Source organism: Falco peregrinus, chromosome 6 (assembly GCF_023634155.1).
Source record: "Falco peregrinus isolate bFalPer1 chromosome 6, bFalPer1.pri, whole genome shotgun sequence".
Lineage (NCBI taxonomy): Eukaryota > Metazoa > Chordata > Aves > Falconiformes > Falconidae > Falco > Falco peregrinus.
In genome coordinates this window covers 53,746,840-53,770,010 of record NC_073726.1, presented here as the reverse complement: position 1 = coordinate 53,770,010, position 23,171 = coordinate 53,746,840, and the positions used below count along the sequence as shown (strand labels likewise).

General features: G+C 34.9%; 1 protein-coding gene across 6 annotated transcripts in view; it reads left to right on the top strand.

Moving 5' to 3' along the window:
- METTL25 (methyltransferase like 25) overlaps nucleotides 1-23,171 on the top strand; it is an 89,711-nt gene that overhangs the window by 25,172 nt on the left and 41,368 nt on the right. For 5 of the 6 annotated variants that reach the window (XM_055807209.1, XM_055807208.1, XM_055807206.1 and 2 more), the window contains exons 6-9: nucleotides 16,299-16,393; nucleotides 18,901-18,930; nucleotides 20,045-20,118; nucleotides 22,574-22,667. In XM_055807209.1, coding sequence (XP_055663184.1) covers nucleotides 16,299-16,393; nucleotides 18,901-18,930; nucleotides 20,045-20,118; nucleotides 22,574-22,667 — 293 coding nt within the window. The remainder of the gene's footprint in view (nucleotides 1-16,298; nucleotides 16,394-18,900; nucleotides 18,931-20,044; nucleotides 20,119-22,573; nucleotides 22,668-23,171) is intronic. The other variant, XM_055807207.1, reaches the window with a different exon arrangement.

The window sequence follows — 23,171 nt, the reverse complement described above, 5'->3', positions numbered from 1 at the left end:
AGCCAATATAATCTCTACTGTAGGTAGTCCTTCACTTGCTCAGGCTCTGACACTAAACTCAAGGAAGCTAGTGGCTAATCTAGGCATCAAGCAGAGATTGCAGAGACCTGTAGAAACCTTACATGGAAAGACTACTTTGAGTATTAGGATACAGACTTAGAGCTAGATCTCTGTGGTGATGTATAGGAGATCTTCCTAAGCAGCAGGGAGAACTGGGCAGAATTTGCTGCAACACAGGAAATCTTTCATCTGTTTAAAATCAGTCCAGTAAGCAAGGGCTTGCCTGCAGGGATGCAGCGGGAAGTTCTTTTATAAAGGATTTTATACTTATTTTCTTGACTTAGTAACTTCAAGGCTCTGAAGTTTTTAAAAATGTTTTAATTTCTTTTTTTCTTTTTTTTTCATTGCTCTATTTTATTTATTTTTTTTCCCCAGTTTAAAAGCTTTTTTATTTTCTTGATGTGCGTACCTTTAAGGACAAGGTTGAGGCAAGTCCATCTCAAAGCTCTTTCCCCCATTTGCCATCTTTGCTACTTTAATGTAAATGCAGATGGTTGTTCTCATAAGCCTAGTTGAAGCAGATGTGGCAACTCACAAAAAAAGCTGCTGTGGCCTGATGGTTGTCATAATGTGAGATGGCCGGGCCGTGTGTTCGGCAGTTAAGTTTTAGATCAGTGTTGTTTGAGGCCAGTGAAAATCTGCTTTTTCACTTCATATTAACTGGAATTAGGTGATATTCAGGGGAAGAAATTTTACCTGTTTTGATGCTTAATGTAGTGTTGCTAAGCCTGAGGTGGTGAGTTGAGAAAATAACAAAATGTTACTGTGCTGGTTTTGGCAGGCTATTGAATTACCTTGGTCATCGCAGTTTGGTTTTTTTTGTCTCTGAGTTGCTAACTACAGAGAATAATGCCTTAACATTTCTCATATATTCTAAAAATAGTAAAGATATTGCAAGATTGCCTGATTCAGTTTGCCATTGGACCTGCTGTGAATGCTGATTTCTGATGAAAGTAGGTGCCAGTAGTCACGGTCTCGCGTATTGCAATCAGTATACATTGTCTATGTGTCTATAAATAACCTAAATTCATCTGGAATTTTTTGTCATGGGACCACATTTCCAGTTATGCTGGGAATAACTTTGAACTCTTAAGATCATGAAAGCCTTTGTTTTGATTTTTAGTAACTACAACAACCAAGAAGTGCTGTGTAATGTCAATTTTCTTTTCAATTAAAAAAAGTTTAAGCCAGTAACTTTTAGCACCTGTCTTTAAATTTCAGTGCTCTTTTAAGCAGTACCAAATACTAAATTTCAGTTAGTAAGGAATATTATGACAGCTCTTGAAAAATTCTAAGTAGTTTTACTTTGACTTCCTCTAATGAGAATTGATTGTTTATACAGAGATTCTTCTATGGATAAAACGCACTTAGCCATTAGTATAATTGATTCCTTTGGGGTTTTTCTTTTACTGTTATTGCATCAAATAGTCAATTACATCACAGTAGTAAGGATTTCACTGTTTATTACAGACTTTTTACATGAACCTATTTACATAATGAGCCATTATGGCAGATTTTCTGGAAAAAAATAGTTTGCTAATGATTTTTAGGTTAAAACAAACCCTGTGCCTTTGTTGAGGAGCTATTCTTAGGATTTTGGGGAGCCGTTTTATCTTACATTCAGCTAATACATTTCTGGGGCAATGTAACAGCTGGACTATGATTATCCCTTAACAGATGGTAACTGCAAGTGTAAGATATTTCCAAAAGACTTGACTTTCCTTAAGAAGGTTTTGATGTGTTTCTGTATTCTAGTTCTCTTCCTTCCATCCTCCATACAGCTAAACACATCAGTACTAGTCTAGGAGCCAGTGAAATTCTTCAATATGATATCCTCTGCTTTGAAGAAAAAACATTGCTATCACTAAGGAGCTACTTATGTATAAGTAGTTGTATAGGTTGTTTCAGTGATAGCTGTCGTATAGAAACTCTTTTTGAGGTTAGCTTGAGTACTACAAATCATGAACTCCAGCTTCTGTAAGGATTTCCAGTGTCAGGGCGCTGCTCGAGGAAGAAGATACATGCTGAGTGGAGGAGTTCTAGAGACATCCTGGAAGCTGTGGAGAACAGCTTCTCAATAAGGCACTCTGAAAGAAGTCAGCAAACCTTTTGCGCAAGAGTAAGAGCCTTGGACTCTCAAGCTACATAAATATAAACTTTGGCTACAATTGTTAAGTTCTAACTTTTAGAAGCTAGTGAACATAATTAAGGGAATCAAAAGAGATGCAAAACAGTAAAAATTCACATATAGAATTTTATCAGATTTGTGGAAACTGAAAAGGCCTTGAATAAAGTGGAATCAGCTGACAAAAACTTCAAAACTGGATTTTCTAAATGATTCCTTACATGAACATAATGGCTTCATATCACTCTGTTTCACTGAAATAAGGAAAGATTAGTCAGTGTTTTAGAAGCATTAGAGTACAGATGATTTATGTGTTGCCTAAGTATATTTTCGAAGATATTCCACAGCCAATGTCTTAAAATAGCTATCACTGATTCCATGGCAACACAGGAAAACACTTCCAAGCAAAAGATCAAAAAGCTTGATTTCCTTTCCAAGGCATCTTTAGATATTGCTACATAGGGCACAGTTCCATGAATTTGTGACAGAGCTAACTAGTCACTAAAACCCAGATGTTTTCTATCAAAATTTATCCTGAAAAAAATACGAAACTTGAAAAGAATATTAACTAGGTAAGTTTTACAGATGTTAAATGACAGTTTATTGAAGTATTTTTCATTAATAAATGCAGCAAAAATATATTAAAACCTGAAACTATCTTAAATTTATAATTTTGTGTTTATGAACACAGTAACAGATTATAATTGAGAAAGCCAAGGTTTCTATAATGCACAGTAACTAAAGCATATCTTAGATTTGGGGTTTGAAAATTATTTTGATTTATTTCCCGAAATGGAGGAAAACTTTTCTTCCCCCCTGCCCTCTGCTCCCCCTGGCAAAATCCTGTTTAGTGATGGAATTTTTAGGAAAAATAAAAACTCAAGGTGAAGTCTTTAGTCAAGGAAGATTTAGTCTTTCCCATGAAGAAAAAAGGCAGTTTAAGTAGTTCCTCTCCTTTGTTTGGAGTCCTACCAATAGACTGAGATACTATGAAGTCATGGAAGATAGATGCTGTGGAAGACCTGAAACAAGTTGGGTTATTTGTGTTTCAGTACTGCCTTCGCTGAGTCTGGCAGTGTATACAAAGATACAAAGTAGGCTGTGCATGAAGGATTTTGATGAGGATAATGAAGATTACTTTCCACTGAAAAATGTCAGCTGAGGGAAAAATGACATTTAATTCCATTTAATTATGATCTCAGAAGATGCTGTCAAGAATTTTGTATCAGTATTTGGAATTACTTATTCATCTTAAATGATCTTCACTCAAGAATAATTCTGTCTTTTTCCTAGTACTGAAAAGTACATGCAAGACTTTGCTATCACTTTTTAATATGAATCCTTTAGGATTCCAGAATCACTAAAGATAAATAATTGTCCCTTGGTTATGATCCAGGCTTAACATTTGTGAATACAGATTTGCTGTATTTTCATTAATATTAATGAAGAAACGAAAGTTTAGTGACATAATTTCTGTTTTATTTCTGTGATTGAAACAGTTCATCTAAGTTGGATTAAATCTACGGAGATGGTCCCAACTTTAAAATAAGCACCAAACTTTCATCATATTCATGATGTTATATTAGAAATGTCTTTAGCTGATTTATTCAAGGTACTTGAATACCTGAAATTGCTGAGAATTTTGCAGACTTCTGTCTCCACTTCTACAGGTAATTAATATCTATAATTCTTCATTTTGCTATTAAAGTATGATTACATATGTTAATGAATTAGCTTGCTTTCACACCATCTACTACGTTGTTAGACCTGAGAATATAGTTTTAAAATCTGTATTACTTATATCACATTGTCAGGCCTTTTTTTTTTAAATATGTGGCATCAGTATATGAAAGAAGATTAATATATTTTTATAGAAAATAATATTTTGATAACAAAGTAGAATGAAGCTGCAAAATAAACATGCAGCCTGGCTTCAGTATCCGTAACAGAGATACGGAAATCATGCAATCCATTAACAAAAAGGTTCCTCTATTTCATTATCTGTCTTCCACAGAGGTCAATAGCAGGCATACAGAGAAGAGTATAAAACCATAGGGAGTACATACCAATACTTCCCCCAAATATTCTCTTTGCTTCCAGCGTGTTTTGGCTCATGAACTTCTTGGAACAAAGTGATATATTTGCATTAAATAACCCTTGATGGATTTTTATTCCTTGAATCCTTCAGGTTGCTTTTGAACATACGTGAACTTTTAGTATCTATAGCATGCTACAGTAAGGAATCAACTGCATGTTTTATGAAGAAGCATTTCCTTTTAATTGTCTTAATGCTGCTTTACTGCATGGAGTTCTTTTATGCCCCTTAATTTCTGGTTTAAAAGCCAGTATACTTCTGTCCCTATTTATTTTCTCCAGCCCATTCATGATTTTGCAGACTTTTCATTCCCCTTTTATCTGTTCTACAGCTTTAATTTTTTTTAATTACTTAGTCCTGTTATTAAAATGTTCCTTTACTTAGGACTATTCTGTGTCTGTTCTTTGAACCTTTTTGGGTGGTGTTACTTATTATCTGAGGTGAGAAAAACAAATCCAAACACAGAATTCAAGATTCAGGTGCAGCATGGATTTATATGGTAGCATAATAATGTTTTCTGTTGTTTTTTTTTCTTAATAATTTTAATGGCTTTCTTTTTCCTTGTCTAAGTCCTGGGATGATCTTTTCATCAAACTGTCAGTTCTTAGTTCAAAGCCATTCATTGTATATTTAAAGGTACTGTTTCCCCCAATTTGAATCACTTTCATCTAGCTTCAATTTTGTATGCCAATTCATCTCTAATTTTTATTAGAAGTGGCTTTAATTTTTATTACCCTTAGTATCATCAGCAAATTTTGTCCTACGCTTCATTAACTTTTTCAGGTCATTTGTGAATTTGATCAACAACCTGTTCCAGCACAAGTCTCTTTAAGCCTCTGCTGGTGATCTCTGTCCTGTGTGAAAAATGGTATTTTATTCCCATCCTTTGTTTCTGTCAATTACTTACCCATAGGAATACTTTTTATCTTGTTCTGTGCTTTGATAGTTTCCCTAATGGTCTTGGTGAATGCCATTTGGAAACCCACTCTGTCTTTCTTGTCTAAGCGTTACTTGAAGCCTTCAAAAAAAATCCAATATGTTTGTGAGATACGACTTCCCGTAAGAAACTCACGTTGACTTGTCCCAAACGTTATATTTGCTTATATATCAAATGACTCTATTCTTTAAAATATTTTCATATAAATGTGAGGCTTCCTGTTTGGAAGCTCCCTGGACCTTCCTTTGAAGTCTTCTTAAGCATTAATGGCACATTACCTGCTTTTCAGATCTTTAGAACCGAAGAGTTATAATCAAGAAGTTACACACTGCAGTTTGGCAATTTGAACCTGATTTTAGGTTTTGGATGAATGCCATATGGCCTTGGCAATTTTTTGCTGTTTACAACGTCTTTTTCTATAACTGCTAGGCATCCTTCACTTTTAGGTATTTCATCTGATGAGTTTCTTTTATGAAACAGGACTGTGGCTTTAGAACTCCATTTAGCTTTCCTTCCATGCTTTGTCTCCTTGAGCAATCCTTTATAGCTTTATCACAATGATAGTCCTATAACTACTATCTATTTATAAGAAATACTGTAGACACTGAGATATCTGCAAGAGGTCAAAGAGATTTGAGATTAAAGAAAAATTGAGGTCTATGCAAATTATTATCAAAAAACATTCAGAATTATTTTTACTTTTATAAACATTGAAAGAAAAACATTTTGTTTGCCTGTGCCAATTACACTATGGATCTAAGAAAGTTATCTGTTAATAACCTTTTTTCTTCTGTCACCATGCAGAACACAGTTGAGAAAGCTTGTGCTTTCTCAAGGAGGAATAATGTATATAAATACCTTAACATTTTCATGCTCTGGAATGGAGTCACAATGTTAGAATGTAATTAAAATTACATAGCTGAAAGAAAAGAGTCAGGTTTGGTTTTTTTATAATGACTATTATTGAGATCAAGTGCAAAAAGACTAATTATCCTGAGAGCAGAAGGATTACTAAAGCTATAAATCCTTGGTAAACAAGATTAATCTCCTGTTTGGATGGTAGTATTTATAACATTGTGGAGGCATAATGTCAGTGTATATTTTCTGCTGGTGTGAACAAGGTAATTCCTTCCCTGACTTCTGTAAGAACAGAGTCTGTGCATAGTGACAGGCTTTGTTTGTCAAGAGCAGAGAGCTTATGGTATGTGAACTAATGCCTGTTTCTCCAGCAGTTATTAAGGACTCTAACATGAATCCTCTGGAAACAAAATATCATGAAGATGATGAACTACATATGTTCAATATACCACTTATTTCAGTAACATCTATAGGAATGTAATAATAGTATTCTGAAAAAAAAAAAGTATCAGACAATTGTCTATTTACCTTTTTTGAAACAGAAAAAAATGGATTGTTTCAACATAAAATCTCTTACGTTCTGCATTTTATACCGAACTAGGCAAATAAACACATTGTCTTATTTGACAAGGGAGAGCAAATAGAAAAGATCTTTCAAACTGAAATAAGACAGAAAAAAGTTTGCTTTTGAAAGTACAAGCCATTTTCAAATACAGAACTTCAGAGAACTTTGTCCATCTTGAAATACAGTTTCTGCAAAGTTATTTGATATGTCTTCCAGTTTTAGTGAAGATTACTGATTTTTTATACACTTTAGGATACTGCCTTTTTACACGTCTTTGTAGCATAATGTCAGTGTAAATACACAATTGTGCATGCTCGAATCCTTCAGTCTATAGCATCTAAGTAGGCTATACAATTCGTAGTATTTGAATTACTTCAGCAGGGTTCCTTTTAAGCATAATATTCTGCACTGAGTATTGCAATTTCAAGGCCTCGGTGAGAAAAATCTAATGTCTGGTGTGACCTTTGAGTGTTAATTCCAACTTGGACGTTACAGAGTTTGTTGTGCAGAAGACTTGTGATGTATTATAATAATGGTAATCCACTCCTACAGTTCTTACATGGGCACATCTCGTGTTTGTTACAGAAGACTTATTTCCACTAAGATAATACATAAATTTGGCAGTTAATGATGACTGTGATGAGGAGAATTAGAAGTAGATGGTAAAAAATATACTTCTGTTAATGTTACTGGTTACATTAAAAGATATATAAGGATAGCTACATACTGTGTCTGTGCATATATTATATCTCTTTCTCCTACTTTGCAAATGGGATTTGTCTGATTTAGGATATCAGTTCTTTTGCTTTTTTAAATTTGTGTCAGGCATTGCTACCTGAGTGCTATGAGAGATGTCCAGTAGTATGAGAAAGTGGTAATTGGCTTCAGTGGGAGTTTTCTCTAAGTGAAAAAGGTAGACGAGTCTAGTGTCTAAAACAGACTTTGCCAGTGTTGAAATTCATCTCCCTTTTGTTTGGAGTTTATTAAAGGCAACTGCAGGATATTCCATTTTCTAGTTTGAGAAAATAGATTTTTATACATAAGAAGTTGAGAAAAATATTCGATCACAGTATAAAGAATTTAAATATAAAAATACTCTTCCTTTAGCTTATACATTTTTAGGGCAGTTTATGGATTCTGTATCCTGTAATTTCATTTTATTTTTGTGCTAAAAAGACTTTATAAATTTACCATGTTTACCAGTAAATATGAGATTCTTTCCAGGTAATTTAACTTAAAAATTAGGGGTTGTTTTCCCTTCCAGTTGATACAGTTGTAATCAGCACTTTGCTAAAATGTAAAATTTTTAATATGATTAAATAAATTATTTTAAAAGTTAAATTTTTGAGTAGCAGAATATAGTGTTCTTTTTAGTAGTAAATATTTTGGTTTGTGCATTTTGAAAAATTGCTACTGTCTCTTGAATCATCATATAAATGGAAATGGCATCATATTTAATACACTATATATCTAAATCAAAGGCCATGTTTATTTCTTATTCAGTGGGTGTTTGAAATGGAGTTTCATGTTTCCGTGTTGATTTTTAGTATAACTAGTGCTAAGTTCCTAGAATTAAGCAATAGGTCTAAAAAGCAATATTTTAAGATAGCGTTAGCAAAGAACTTACTCTAATTTCCTGTCACAGCTACTACTCTCAACTTCTACAGCAATTCCTGGGTCCGTTGGTAGTACTAGCATGAACTATGTTTTCTCTGGGGAGACCAGGCCGCTTCTTCACTGAGCCAGTTCTGAGCCTTAGCTCTTTGTCTCCATCCTCGCGCTGGTTCTGTGATCTGCCTAGATTAGGAGGCATGCAGGGCCTTTCAAGAAGTAACAAGTCAGGAAGGATGGGGGTCCCTCCCTACCTTGCTGTGGCCCATGCTGAGATGCCAGTACCGACATAAAGCTGTCGGTAACCATTTGTTCATCTTGTACTTGGTGTTGCCCTTCAAGTTTTCCTTTAGTTTTCAGTAATGTATTTCTGTTATTAATCATGTGTTACTGTGTTCAACGTAATAGATGCGAATATCCCTCTCTCTACAAAGAACGTTTTAGTACGAATATTTTTAAAGAATCTGATTCATTAAAAAAATGAAGAACATAAAGGAACAGTGTGGCCAGCAGGACAAGGGCAGTGATTGTACCCCTGTACTCAGCACTGGTGAGGCTGCACCTCAAATACTGTGTTCAGTTTTGGGGCCCCTCGCAGCAAGACAGACACTGAGGTGCTGGAGCATATCCAGAGAAGGGCAACGGAGCTGGTGAAGGGTCTGGAGCAAAAGTTCTGTGAAGAGCAGTTGAGAGAACTGGGGTTGTTTAGTCTGGAGAGCAGGAGGCTCAGGGGGGACCTTATTGCTCTCTACAACTGTCTGAAAGGAGGTTGTAGGCAGGTGGGGGTTGGTCTGTTCTCCCAAGTAACAAGAGACAGGACAAGAGGAAACGGCCTCAAGTTGTGCCAGGGGAGGTTTAGATTGTATATTAGGTAAAAGTTCTTCACTGAAAGGGTTATTAAGCACCGGAACAGGCTGCCCAGGGAAGTGGTTGAGTCACCATCCCTGAAGGTATTTAAAAGGCTTGTAGATATGGTGCTTAGGGACATGTGCTTGGCAGTGCTAGGTTAATGGTTGGACTCGATGACCTTAAAGGTCCTTTCCAACTTAAATGACTCTGTGATTCTATGATGAATCTGAAATAAAAAAATCGAAGAGAGGAAAGGAAATGAATTTACATTTTTTAATGCCATTTACAGTTCTCACATGCCCTGCTTCTCCCCCCCCCCCCCCCCCCCCCCCTTTAGTTTTACATTTCTAGGCATGCTGGCTATATTCCTTGGAAGAAGGAAGGCTCTAGTTAGAAGGGAGATCCTCCCAACACTTATTAGATCACAGCTTTTTATATGGGTAAAGATGCATTTTAGACATTTACCATACACTCAAAGATACATTGATTTTCTAACAACTTCAAATACTAAAATAGGAATGATGGGACAGAGAATAAATAGGAACAAGGGGAAAGGGAGTAATTTAGTCCTGTCTATTACAGCTTTTTTCTTTAATCTGGCCATCAATATGCCAGGAACTACCCAAGCAAGGACATGATTCCTATGGTTATCTGTCAAGTGTTGCTTTTTGAAGTAGATAGCTGAAGAGCAGATCTGAGTGCCTGCCTTGCGGATTCAGGCCTGTACAGGTTTTAGGTGCCGTGTCACGTTACCCTTATCCACTTGTCTTTGGCGAGAATCCCAAATCATTGTGGGGCAACTGGTATATGATTAATACAGTGATTTTTCAATGTGCTTGGCAGTCCTTGCACAAGTACCTCACACTAACAGCTGTGCCTGATCTTCAGTTGTGGCTTTTTTGTACAATTTGCTCTCTTATTATTTTTGCCTTGAGTATTCTCTAACTGCTCAGGAGTGGTTTAAAATGGAGCCTTCACATAGTCTTGCATTTCTTTTACTTATTTCTTTTTCTTTCACTGTCACATAAGGAAATCATAGACACTGAAGTGCACTGGATGTGAAGTGCAAAAAGGCAACTGAAGTTAATTAAAATTAATTGGAAATTAATTGAAGTTAACTGTCTGAACTCCAGGTTTCTCATGCTTTAAAACTGAGAAAATGGGAGGGGGGAAAAAAAAAAACCAAAAACCAAACAAACCAAAAAAAACAACCCAACCCAAAAAAACCCAAACCAATAAAACCTTTGAAAGCTGTGGGAATTACCATCTTAAATACCTAAACCATACACTGAAGTAGAGAGGCAAATTGAGGAATTATACTTTATAACTGTAGTGGAATCTGGAAACTGGGGGGTATAGACTGGGAGGATGGACAAAGTTGAGACCCTAAGACATCAGGAAGGAATCGGCTGAGATACATGTTAATATCAAAATAATAGCAAATGAGTAGGAGATATGACTTTTAATGTAGTAAAAAAAAAAAAAATAATATAGAAAGGAGATTTAAGTTCTCTTAAGACTACTTCTACACTGAGTGATTATATTGCTACCTGGAATATGGTCTGATACTGATCACACTTCATAAATAAATGTAGAGGTAGTTGTTTTTATCTAATGCAGTTTTTAAGTTGTAAGAGACAAAGATATATTTAAGCTTTTAGCATTGACAAGATTATATTGCAATGACAACTCATCGAATGGTATTCTTAGGAACTACTGATAATGCTTACAGCATTTTGAAATACATTCCAAATTCTTAAACGTTTTTATATTATCATCTCAAATCATTAATATATTTCTGTATTAAAGCAAACAACAAAAAATGATAGGTGAAGTTCAGTACAGAAACTGATTTCAGTCTTAATGGCAATTTTTAAAGGAAGTTGTAAGATACCTGCCACTAAAAACTACCATGTGAGTGGTTTCTTACAGCACTAGCTGTGGGTGTACTGTCAGCATAACTGTGCTAAGTTAGAATAAGCTTTTTTTCTCTTGAATTATGTTCTCACACTGAAAAAATCAAGAGTCTGGTGTTTCACAACATTTCAATAATAAATTGCCTAAGATAAAGTTTAAGAATGAAATAAGCAATGTTTGTTTTTTGAAGGAGAATGTGATTTCTTAAACAAAATACAATGAGAAGAGGAGGAACTTCAGCCTGTGCACTAAAAGGATATTTCTGCCTTCTCTTTGCCACATGCTATTTACAATCTGATGACCTTTATTACTAGAAAATAAGTATCTTCTATTGTTGTTATGTATATACTAGAAAATCTTAAAATCTTAAAAATAGAATAGGAAGATAAATTGCATTTCAAGAAAGTCAGAATCCTCTATTTTGTAGTACTTTGCCATTTTTCATAACTTATTTGTGTTACTTTTTTTTTTAAAGAGCAGATTAAGAATTTCAAAACAAACGTTATAGTCATTTATACTGTACCACGGAAGTGAAACAAATCCCTGATTTCATTTTTCTTCTTTTTCATAAATTACCCATTAACCATTGGGATAGGCATTGTTTCATGACAAAATTTGGATTGTTTCTGCCAGGATGAGTTTAACAAATAGTGTTCAATATATTATTTCAATAAAACTATCTCTTCCAGGAGGTAAAGCAGAAAACTTAAATTGTATTATTGGGAACTGCAGTTCATAGCAGTTGGGAGTTGCAAGAAAGTAAAAAGATGAGAAGCATAAATGCAAATATGTTTTCATGAAATGTTAGCAAAGGAAGATAAACCAGAAACTGCAAGACCACGTGGAACCCTAGTTAAGCTTATTTGTCTAGTAAGAATAAAACCTGTCAATCCTCTTGTTTCATAGAAACTGTATAGTGCTGTAAAGCTGTGCAAAGTGAATTTTAAATGTTGACACACTGGTAACTGTAGTATCTTACTTAGTGATGAAGAACTATGGAAGACCTAATATTAACAATAGTGGAGAGCTTGTCCTGTTCTCTTGAACTTCCTTGGAAACCTCTGTGCACATACAGAAGGATTAGCTAGTAAAATCCTTTCATCTTACTTCTGCTGCCAGATATTTTTTCTGTAACTACCAAAAAAAGGAAACATAAATAGAAAACATTCAGTGTTCTATACTTTGAAAATCCTGTTTCCTAGTGGCACTTAATTGTTTTGTTAGTTAAACAACTCTTAAAAAAATTTCTTTGAAATGCCGCTGAGCCAGTAAGAGTCTTAATGCGTCTGTGAATAGGACAGTAACAACAATAAGGCTCGCCTGAAGCTTTTCTCCGTATCCAGTCAGAATTGAATCACAATGAGAGAATTTGTACTTGATCTAATTATAAATATATATTTGCTGTAATTTATACTTTTTTTACTACTCAGTATAATGTTTTCCGTGTACCAAATGTCCATATGTATTGCCATTTTTTTCATTTGGAAGTTGAATAGAGAGGGAAAAAAATCCTATACAAACAAAGTTCAAAGTCGTACCAGTGCTCCAAATGGTATATGCCACTACTATTGCAGTGTTAAAAAAATTACACAAAATGGAAATCCAATTCCTCTACAGAACTTAAGAGCAATTCACTGAAGGTCTTACAAAAAGGTCTAAATAAATAGAGGACAGGAAATAACACATGACTTCCAGGACTAAGGTAAGAATTAAGAATTTAATTCTGCCAAAATATTAAAACCAATAGTAGTATTGGGTTCCCAGAAGTGGAAAGGTAATCTGACATACTTTAGAGAAAATTTAGTCTTGTTCAGTTGATGATAAAGTATGAGACACTACATTTTACTTAAATTTAAACTTTTTGACCAATGTAGACCTGAAGCTTTGTATTCTTTGCTAGACAGTGTTGAGTGAAAAATTCTATGAATAGTTTTCAGTTGTGGATGGCTTCTGGATGTATTTGCACTTGTTTCCCAAAATGTTAATCTCCTCCACAGGATTTCAAGTATGTAGTAAACCAAAAACAGATTCTTCATGTTCTCTTCAAAGGGTATAACATTTCTGCCTGTTAGAGGTGTGTGAGAAATTAGCTGCTGAAGAGTTAATCATGAGACATCTGTGTGGTCTTATGAAGAGTCAGTAAATCCATTGAAGGATTGCTTAACCTATGAGGATATTTAAGAAGATTGTCCCACCTGTTTTTCAAAATCCATAAAGTTCCTTTGTTTTTCAAAAGAGATGAAAAAATTGTAATGGTAATAGGTGGTGAAAATTTGGAAAGTTCCTATTAAAATACTTTTCAAGGAGAGGGGGTGTTATGGCTACCAGAAAAATGTTCTTTACTATCAAAAAAGAATGGTAAGAACAGGATTAGTGTATGTGTGTGTATATTTTTTATATATATATATATATATATATAAAAAATATTTATTTTTTTTAAGCAACTCTTCCATGAAACTATGAATGTTACTAAATTCAGTCAGAGAGAAATAATAGGAATTTGTGCCTTGGCTAATGGCTGGAATTGTTCTTTTCTGTTTTAGTCAGCATTATATATTTTTGTGTAATCTGCACTTTGTCTTACCCTGCTGTGTGTAACTGGGTGCTTTGGATGAGAATGTTTTCTTCTACCAGATGTATCAAATTTATGGGGACAGCAAGTATCCTCAAGCTACCTTAGTCAGTATTTTATGTGTAGGTTTTCCAAAGAACCATCCTGTTTCACAAAGCTGAACTAGGGTGGAACTTTGCATGTTGTTCATGCTACTGCTTTAACATTATCCTATGTTCTCTTCCTCTGTGATTCACATTAAAATTATAGTTTGGTTTATAGATTTGTTCTAGAATGTAACAGAATATTTTTTCCAATGATTTATTTTGGTGCAATATTGGTAGCAATTTGTTTTATTAAATGTGTAATTTAGTCTTTTTAAGAAGTTAGCTTAGTGGTAAAGTCATAGTTTTTTAATTGATAGGTTCTAGGATTATATCCTATCATAGCTTCAGTTCAGCTCATCAAATGATTTCCTGGAATTCCCCTTTTTGTTTGCTTTTTGTGGAAGGAATTCTGTCTGATTGACTCCTCTATGCTGAATATGCGCTGTTGAACACTTGAACTGTTTGCTGTGACACCTTCCATAGAATACCCCTACTTAAAATGTTGCTTGAATGGTTTTGGAGATTTATACAGTTTAGAACAGCTGCTGTATTTTCAGATAGAAGCACAATATGGTAATTAGTGAGCTATATAATATTAAGTATATCTGAAAATAGTTGCAGATATTAAAAGAAATTCCAGATATTTAAAATGTAGCTGATAAATATATGAACTTTTTAGCAATATATTAATTCGGTTTTGTTTGCTTTTTTTTTTAATTAGCAGTGTGCTTGAGAGTGGCCTGAATGTGGAAAAATAAATAGAATTCAAGACAATACTGTAGATATGTGGTCAACTTTGGATATACACAAAAAAATCTAAGTTAGGGCATTGTTTTCCCTCTCTTTTTCTCCTACTTTAGTTTCAGTAATTTAAATGAAGATGGTGCTTTGTCTGATTACCTTTTTCACAGGTGTCATAAAATCTTCGGAATTATGCATGAGTACAGTGCACTAATATTGAGATTGTAGCTCAGCGGGTAGCCACTTTAACTTGCATGGATGATTAGTTTGCCTAGAGGACAGGGTGTAAAGTAGAAGGGATTACTTGAAAAGATAAATTACTAATTCAGTTTGAAAAGTTTTATTTTGAAATAATGTAACACAGGTATTGGAAAGACTTATAAGTGTGTGAATCATACAGTGGAACCATGGCAGTCACTCTTTCCTTTGCAAAAAATGTATGTAGTAAGTTCTTGTTACCATCCCTGCAGTGTGAATACTAAGGTTTATTCCATGTACTTAATAATTAGACTTGAAGTTAATTAATGTTTTATAGCTTGTCATGAGGAACTTACAAATTCTTAGTACGTGGCTAGTGCTGAAATGAGTTGCAGTCTGTTTTGTCAAATTTCATCTTTATATCTAAAGGAATTTCCTTTCTCCTTTTGCTGATTATCCAGAATTAAAAACCTATTTTAAAAATCATGGTCCTAAAACCAGTATTCATCCCCTAAGAGCATCTGACATTTCTAAGGGTAAAAGAGCAGAGTGTGAGGCTGCATGTAGAAGATTACCTGCTTGCTGTTACTCTCTAGAGATCAGCAAAGACTGGAGACTACTGCTAGAAAACCGATGGTTTTTCCTGTGGGAAGGACGGTCATCTTTATAGTTAGATTCCTATTTCCCTTTTTCTTTGCTTAACTTTCATGAAATGAATTTTGCTTACATGTATGTATCTCAGACTGTTGGTAAATTTGAAGAGTTGTATTTCTGCTGTCCTTTTTTTAACCCTGTTACATGATTTATCTTTAAGTATGCGCCAGTCATCTTTCTATGCTAAAAAAGCCAGGATCCTAGCCAATTTGGGGTTTTGTTTTTTTACAGAAAGTAGTAATTCTTATTCAGCATTCTAAAATATCAGCTGATAAATGTGCTAATGAAAGTTCGAAACATTGTAGGGTTTGTCTACACTTAAAAATGGGTATTGTGAACATCTATAAAGTAATCTCTGTACTTCAGTTTTCCCACATTTGCATTAGTTTTGAACATGAGGAATTGCATTGTTATTCAAAATATAAATGATACTGAAACAAACTGAGCACAGATTGTGATGCAAATGCTTCTCTGTGTTTTTGAAGAAACAACAAGAGCCTTTGCAGCTGCTCTTTTCTGGAAAACAAACATTCTGCCTCGCAGCAAAGTGTGGGCCTTCAGAACTGAAATAAACAAATACATATTGTTCTGTGTGATGCCTAAAAGCTGTTTATGATAAAAGAAGAACCCAGTGAGAAGAGATACTGAAGTCCTGCTACACTGAATGACTTCCCAGCTTACAGCTTGTGACTCATGGGATGGGATGGGGTGCCATGAGTATTTGCAAAATCTTATCTTGTCCCTTGGCACTTTTTTTTGTGTGGATTTTTGTAAAAGACACTCACTTAAAATCATTTTGGAAAATGTGAAATTATCAGAAATCCAGCATAAACCAAAAACATCTGTTATGGGGAAAATACATGTTTTATAGCATGACCATGAGTTTTGGTACTGGACTAGGACAGTTAAGTGTTTTTGTTACCATTACCTACTGTTCATCTTGCTCAATACATTGTTTATTCTGAAAGTAGGAGAAAAATAGCCTATGAAAGCTGTGATTTTTGGGATATTTTTCCCCTCTGTTTTGCAGAATGCCCCGATGAAGTGTGGGGATTTCCCATGTGTCAGTACTTGAAGGAGGAGGGCTGGTGCTGTGGTCGCAATGCTAGAATGTCAGCATGCTTGGTATGATTCACCTTCTTTTCTTTTTCCTGCTGAGAGCTTTATCCAGATGTTATAGGTTTCATTGGTTTTGGCTTCTAATCTTAAAGCCATGACTTTAATCCAAGACTTTACAGAATAACATCACTAATGTTGTAAGCATGATGAATTATATCTGAAAAAAATAGTAGTGACCTTCCAGCTTTATATATTTTATACCTGCTGAAGGCATGAAAAAATGAGTATTGACAGAAATGTATTTTAAGAGTGGACAGAAAGGCCAAACCTTTGTTGAAACAAAAACCTCAGGGTAATAGTTCCTGGCCAAGGACTTAGAGGGGAACAAGGTAACTGTAGAAGGATTGCAATCAGTAACTCCCCCAATGCCTTCATGATTCATAATATTGAATGTTCTGACTGTTTAATACCTAAACAAACCTGCCTATTCCAAAAACTAGAAGAGCTGTAAAATCTATATGGCTTAGGAGACTAGAAACATCTTTTTAACATTGCACCAAGAGATTAAGTGCTTTTAAAGACCTAACATCAAGACAGGACAATGAACTGTTGTCCAATTCAAAAAAAAACCCACATAGGTACTGAAAATTTCAACCAGTTTTTCAGTCAGAAGACCACTATCCCTTTCCTCTATTAACTTTTAATTTCTGATACCAAGATGAATCACATCAGGTTCTGGCTAACCTCTGCTGCTAGCTCTGTACCTGTGTTATGGAAAACAGGATAGATGAAAGACTCAGTATAGGCTAATGTATCAAGGTTATGTAAACTTGAACTAACATGATAATTTAATGCTATCAGGAGAAAGTATAGGAGGACAGTTTAGTATTTGTAAGGCTTAAATGTATTACCCTGGCAAGGTACAAGAAAAAAATTGTTCATTTTAGAGACGTTGCTGCAAAATGTATTATAAAAAGTGCTTTCTAAAAGGGATTTGCTTTTTGTCTTTTTCTTGTCAGTGTCATGCAATACTGATTCTTCCTCAGCTGACACATTAGCTATTTCCTTTCCCATTCCATTTCTTATAGAAAGAAAAATCTTGGGCTGTTTTTCAACAATGGTTGCAAGATAAATTTTGTGAGCAAATGACCCCTAAGAGACAGTACTGATCGTGCCATATATATCTACTTTAGATTTCTCAGAAATCACAGAGATTTGGCAATTAATTTTTTTTTGTTGTTTAAACAGTCACAGAAGGCAAAGAGTTCTTCTGTGTCACCAAGCACTTATACTGTTATTATGTTTGTAATTCTCTCTGTGCATTTTTTATGACTAGGATTTTCCCTGCGTTCTAGGAGATATAAGGGAGACAGCACAATGCAGCTAGGTGCCCATCTTCCTAGGGGTAATGGCTGGCTAAGAGAAACTGAGTCTGCTGAACAATGACACTCAGCATTATTGCTGATGCTCATTATTACTTGTCATTCAAATTGGTTGAAGTGCCAAGGGCCAAAGGTTCCGGACAAGACTTTCAGTTTCAGACCCTTATAATACATGTTAGAACACACATCCATCTTCTAAGCAGCAGCAGATATGTGCTGGAATGAGAGCTATAGCTTATACAGCAGAAGCCAAACCTCATAGTCGGCCAAAGCCATGAACAGAGGAACTGCGGCTACCTGGACCATGTTTGAAGAACAGTCTGAAATAGAGGATCAGTTCTAAAACTAGAGAAGAAGTGAGTGATTGAGAGACAAGCAGTCTTACTTATTGTAGTGGAGTTTGGGGACTAAAGGTGACAATGACTTGTAAGTGGTGTGGCATTTTTGGTTTGCTGTCTGATTTGTGATAGTGTCAGATAATTTACTGAATTTTTATCTTCCTTTCTACTGCAGTCTTTAATATGTGGTTGAAATTTTTGTAGGCACTTTTCAAAAGTATCTTTTCAACTGTGGAAAAATATTCCATGCTTTTAATTATTTGTCATTCTTTGTCACTGTGGATCATAAAAATCAAGTACTCTCACACCTACATCAGGATTTATGGTATGAAGAATCTAGTGAAAGATAATGTGCAGTATCTTAAACGGCAGTCTCTCTGAAGTTTTTATTTTATTTAACTTTACATACAGTAGGTCAATTTGTCTGAGTACTAAGGACTAAATATTTAAAGATATTGTTTGTTGAACTAATATTTACTTTAAAATAGTTGAATATGCAAAGTGAATTATTTGTATTTTGGTAGGAACAGACTCAAGAAAAATGCATTTCTTTTTAGCACTTTCACAGAAAGTAAACCTCTGAAATTCTTTTGCAATACTAAGAAGAACAAGAAAATTTTGCATGCATCTATTTCTATACAGTCAGTTGTCATGTTTCTGCTATAAATAAACTAAAATAACAGGAGCGAGCTGATTATAAGTCCCTTTATCACTTTAAAGTGTGCAAGCTCATGTTATGTCACACCATTAATCTTTTAAAATGTCGTCTCCTCTGACTTTTATACAATGTGTTTTGTAAAATATTCTGATAAAGAATAAACATATCAGCAATTTAATTCCTTCACTCTTAAAGGCTTTGGAGCGAGTTGCAGTTGGCCAAATGGTAAGTAATATTGTTTATTTTAGCCATTCTAAGATAAAATATGTTTTTCCCCCTTGAATGCTCTTAATCCATGACCTTTTATTGAACTTGTGCATTTCTGGAGTCTAAAATACTAGCATACACAACATCAAATCCTGATAGATAGCATGTGTCATCATGAAATCACATTTTTATTGCTTTGATTGTACATAGTGAATCTGTTTTCTTTTGGCAATTAAGAGTCTGGAAAAAAGGCACCGCTTAAAATTTAAGGCATTAAACTACCCTTCCTAACTTCTTTCACCGTCTTTCAGCTAATACATAAATTCAGTAGAAATGTCCTTCAGATATCCCTGGTTTGGATCACTCTATCCTAGTGTTTTATCAGCTAATGTAAAAATAGAAATTGTTATGACAAAAGCTTGAACCTGTTAGAAACATCATCATTCTCATTTTTAATCCCTGTGTATTTTTTCCCTGTGAATACTTTGAATTATGTTGTGCAAGTTATCTTTTTAGGTATGGTGGACACCGACTGTGCAAATATTTAAAAGGCAAGGCTGAGACCTCCTCTTTCCATATATAAACCCACTGACCCTAGTAGTCTTTTACTGGAAATGCATTTTGCTGTGAATTTTTAATTGGCAAGCATTAACTATTTTTAAACAAACATATTTTTCATACACAAAGGTACGAAGTTTTCAGTGTGTTCTGGTTTTATGAGCACAGTACTTTCTGCATGGTTTAGACTACAGTGTATGGTGAGTCAGTTAGGGAATTACTTCTTTTGTCTTTAAAACAGCTTAGGTAAATTGTTATATTTATTTTGCGTAGTAGAATTTGGATCATGATCATTACATTTTTCCTCTGTTCTTTTTCCCTCTGCCAACCTTTGAACTATTACTTTAGAGTTTGGGTTTCTTTTCTTGCATTCATGGTTATGTTAGAGTCTGACCCAAAAAAGTAATTTTAACTGGATGCAAGAACATTAATAAATTGTCCTTTTAAACCTGTTATGACTGGTCGTAAAGCATGCAAGCCAATAAGTTGTTAAGGAAGCCAATGCCGGTTTTGTTATTCTGATCTTAATTTCAATGCCAATTTTAAATCCTTGCTGTTGTAAATTTTTTTGCAGCTACCTACAGAATCATTGTTTTATCGAGCTGTTCTTCAGGTTATTATAGAAGAAATTTATGGTGTCATCAAAAGGTAGGAAGCTCTGAATTCATAGCATATGAACCAAAGATTTGATTCTCTTCCACCTCTATTCTGTAGAGAAACCATTTCTTAGAAAGCAGAAGGGTGTAAGAGTCAGTCTCATCAGACTTATGTACGTATTGGTATTAATACGCAGGATAGATTTCTTCGTCCTAAATTCACAGCACAAGGGTATTGCCTTTCCTTTAACCCAGAGCTGGTCCTCTTTGGTACTGGATACCTGGGTAAAACGTATCTTCACCAGAGAAGTGACAGCAAATTTACTAAAAAGTCAACACAATCCCGGGCTACCCTGTTATGCAGAGGTCCTGGCAGCTTTAATACTGCAGAGGACAAAAATACATTTCTGTTTGTCCTGAGAAAAACTGCTGAAAGCTCAATGGCCATCACGGCTGTAAAGAACTTACTGCCTCTATACCTGCGCAGGCAAGTACTGTGCCCTTGTAGGATGGGATCTGGGGAGCTGGTGCTGAGGACCTGACATGTGCACTGTACTCTTTTTCTGGAGTTGCAGTTGGATTAGATTTTGTCTAATTCTGTGGGATGTCTGCCTGTTAGCACTTGGATCATATCCAGAAGCACACATTCCAGTTTAATTTGAAAATAACCCATTTTTTGAGCTCTGATGCTATTCCACGGTGTGAACCAAAGCATGAGAGGTGGGGAAACCCAGAAAATTCACTTCAGAAGTACTCTTCTAATCTAAAATAAGTGCTAATGCAGATATCCCCAAATCTTTTGCTAAATGTAGAGTCAGACAGCTGACCCTTTGGAAGGTCAAACTCCTGAAAGAAATGCTTATTTATTTTAAAATTATATAAAATACCACACATAAAATCATGTCTACTAAACTGTGAAGGAAAAAAAAAGTGTGAGATAGATGATAATATGTTTCATTTGTTAAAGGAAGTGTAATTTGGAGGAAGTAATTAAAGTTATACTTTTGAAATAAAAGCAATGGAAGGACACACACAAACACACACAGTTTTATTGCAGAGCATGATGTTGTGTGGTGTGGAATATCCCTGTGGTCCATTTGGGTCAGCTGTTCTGACCGTGTCCTCCCACACTTCTTTTGCACCCTCAGCTTACTTCCTGGGGGCAGAGGAAGAAAGAGAAGGTCTTGATGCTGTGCAGTCACTGTTGGGCAATACCTGAAACTGGTGTGCTACCAGCACTGTTTTAGTCACAAATCCAAAGCACAGCACTATATGGGCTCTGAAGGTAGCTCCATCCCAGCCAGACCCAGACAGTATCTTTATCCCGGTGACTTGTGATTATGAGGCAGATGCCCATCTTCCAAAGAATAACATAATTGTTATCTGAATAGCGTAATGGTTAACTGATTTTCAGACTCCATCAGCCCAAATGGGTAAGTACATTTTAATTACATATTAATTTTGTTTATTAAATTATTAAATACAACGCTAGAAATGATTCTTGATGTGTCCCCCTGGGGTCCTTGCCAGTTAAACAGCGTTAGAACTGCACACTGAGTGGCGTCTTTCTGTTGACTTGGAGTTGTTAATTCTGATCTTTAAATAAGGAGAAAGGGGGTTTGCTAAAAATAGAGAGGGGAAAAAGGTTTAAACTAAGGTATTTCTATTCAGTATTCCACTGATAAGGGGGGAGTGTATTTCTTCTCAAGTAATTCAGTACCTGAAAATTCTGTAGCTGAAAATTTAACTCCCCTGCTGCATGGCTGGAAAAGGAATTACGTTAGGACACAGTCAAGAAAGCAAATTCAAACTAACAAAAAAATTGCGTGCTTTTTCGCCAAGATATTTTAAACACAAAGAAGAGAACAAATGTAAGTAGTCTGTTAAGATTCAGTCTTCCTATATGTTTTTTTCTAAGTTTTTGTGCATTATTTTAACGTATTCTGGAACTAGCCACATTTTTGGCTGGCTTCAAAAGCAAGCAACTGAGCTGTAAACAGGAGAAAATTCTGGCATCATTTAGTGACAAAAAAATTGTGAGGGTAAGAATATAAAGTAACAAGCAAATGTGAAATTTTACTCCAACTTGGCATTTGCTCAGTCCAGTGGTTGGTGGTAAATAAATTACTGCAGTATTATAGAAAATTATAGAAGTATTATAGAAGGAAATATCTGTCAGCAGAAATAAGAATTCTGTTATTCATATAGGGAAGTAAAAATACTAGGGAAGAAATTAAAAGCAGCCTTCAACTAAGTCTTAAATATTTAGGTAAAATAATAATCATACTATAACCATAATTGTACAGTTGCTGTATCTAGAAATTTCCTCAAGTATTAGCCTGCTTATTTTGGTTTAAGTAGAAGGGGAAAAAAGGAAAATTGTCACTAACTTAGCAGTAGTAGCCATCTAGCTGATTTATTTCTCCTGAATAAAATATTAAATTAAAAATGTGTAAATTTCTGTTGTTCGATGTATAAAAGCCTGCATGTCAATGCTGTATTTGCAGTGATCGACATGTTGGAAAAACTTTTTCCAAATCGTCCTCCTTCATAGATTATGTCAGAAAGTCTCTGAAAAAGCTGGAACTGGATGATTCAAAGGTAAGTCACTAAACAGAGACTGTGTGAAACCCTTATATCCATGTAAGTTCTTGAAGTCAGCACCACAATGCAATATTTAAGCCACTGAGTTCATTTAGTTTGTATATTGCTGTATAAAATATAAAGTATTCTCACTTTTATTTATATTAATAGAGACCATGCATACTTTTCTTGTATATTAAAAAATAAGCTATATCAAAGTTGTTTTTTTCATGTTTTTCGGAAATAGACTTCCACGTATAAATTCTTTAAATAGTTTTGGTTTTAAATTACTTTATTCTAAGGACTTCGTATAATCCTTTTTCATATATGGTGCTCACGATCACAATTTTTTCAAGGCTTTCCACTATTTCTGAGGTTAATCCTACAGATCTCCTTTGAGGCATAAAAATGTAATACGTACTCTATTTTATACATGCTGTCATTTAGAGGTAAATACACTTTTCAGATGCCCAGTGAAGCAGGCATGAAGGACTTATTGCCTGTGCCGATATTGTACATTTT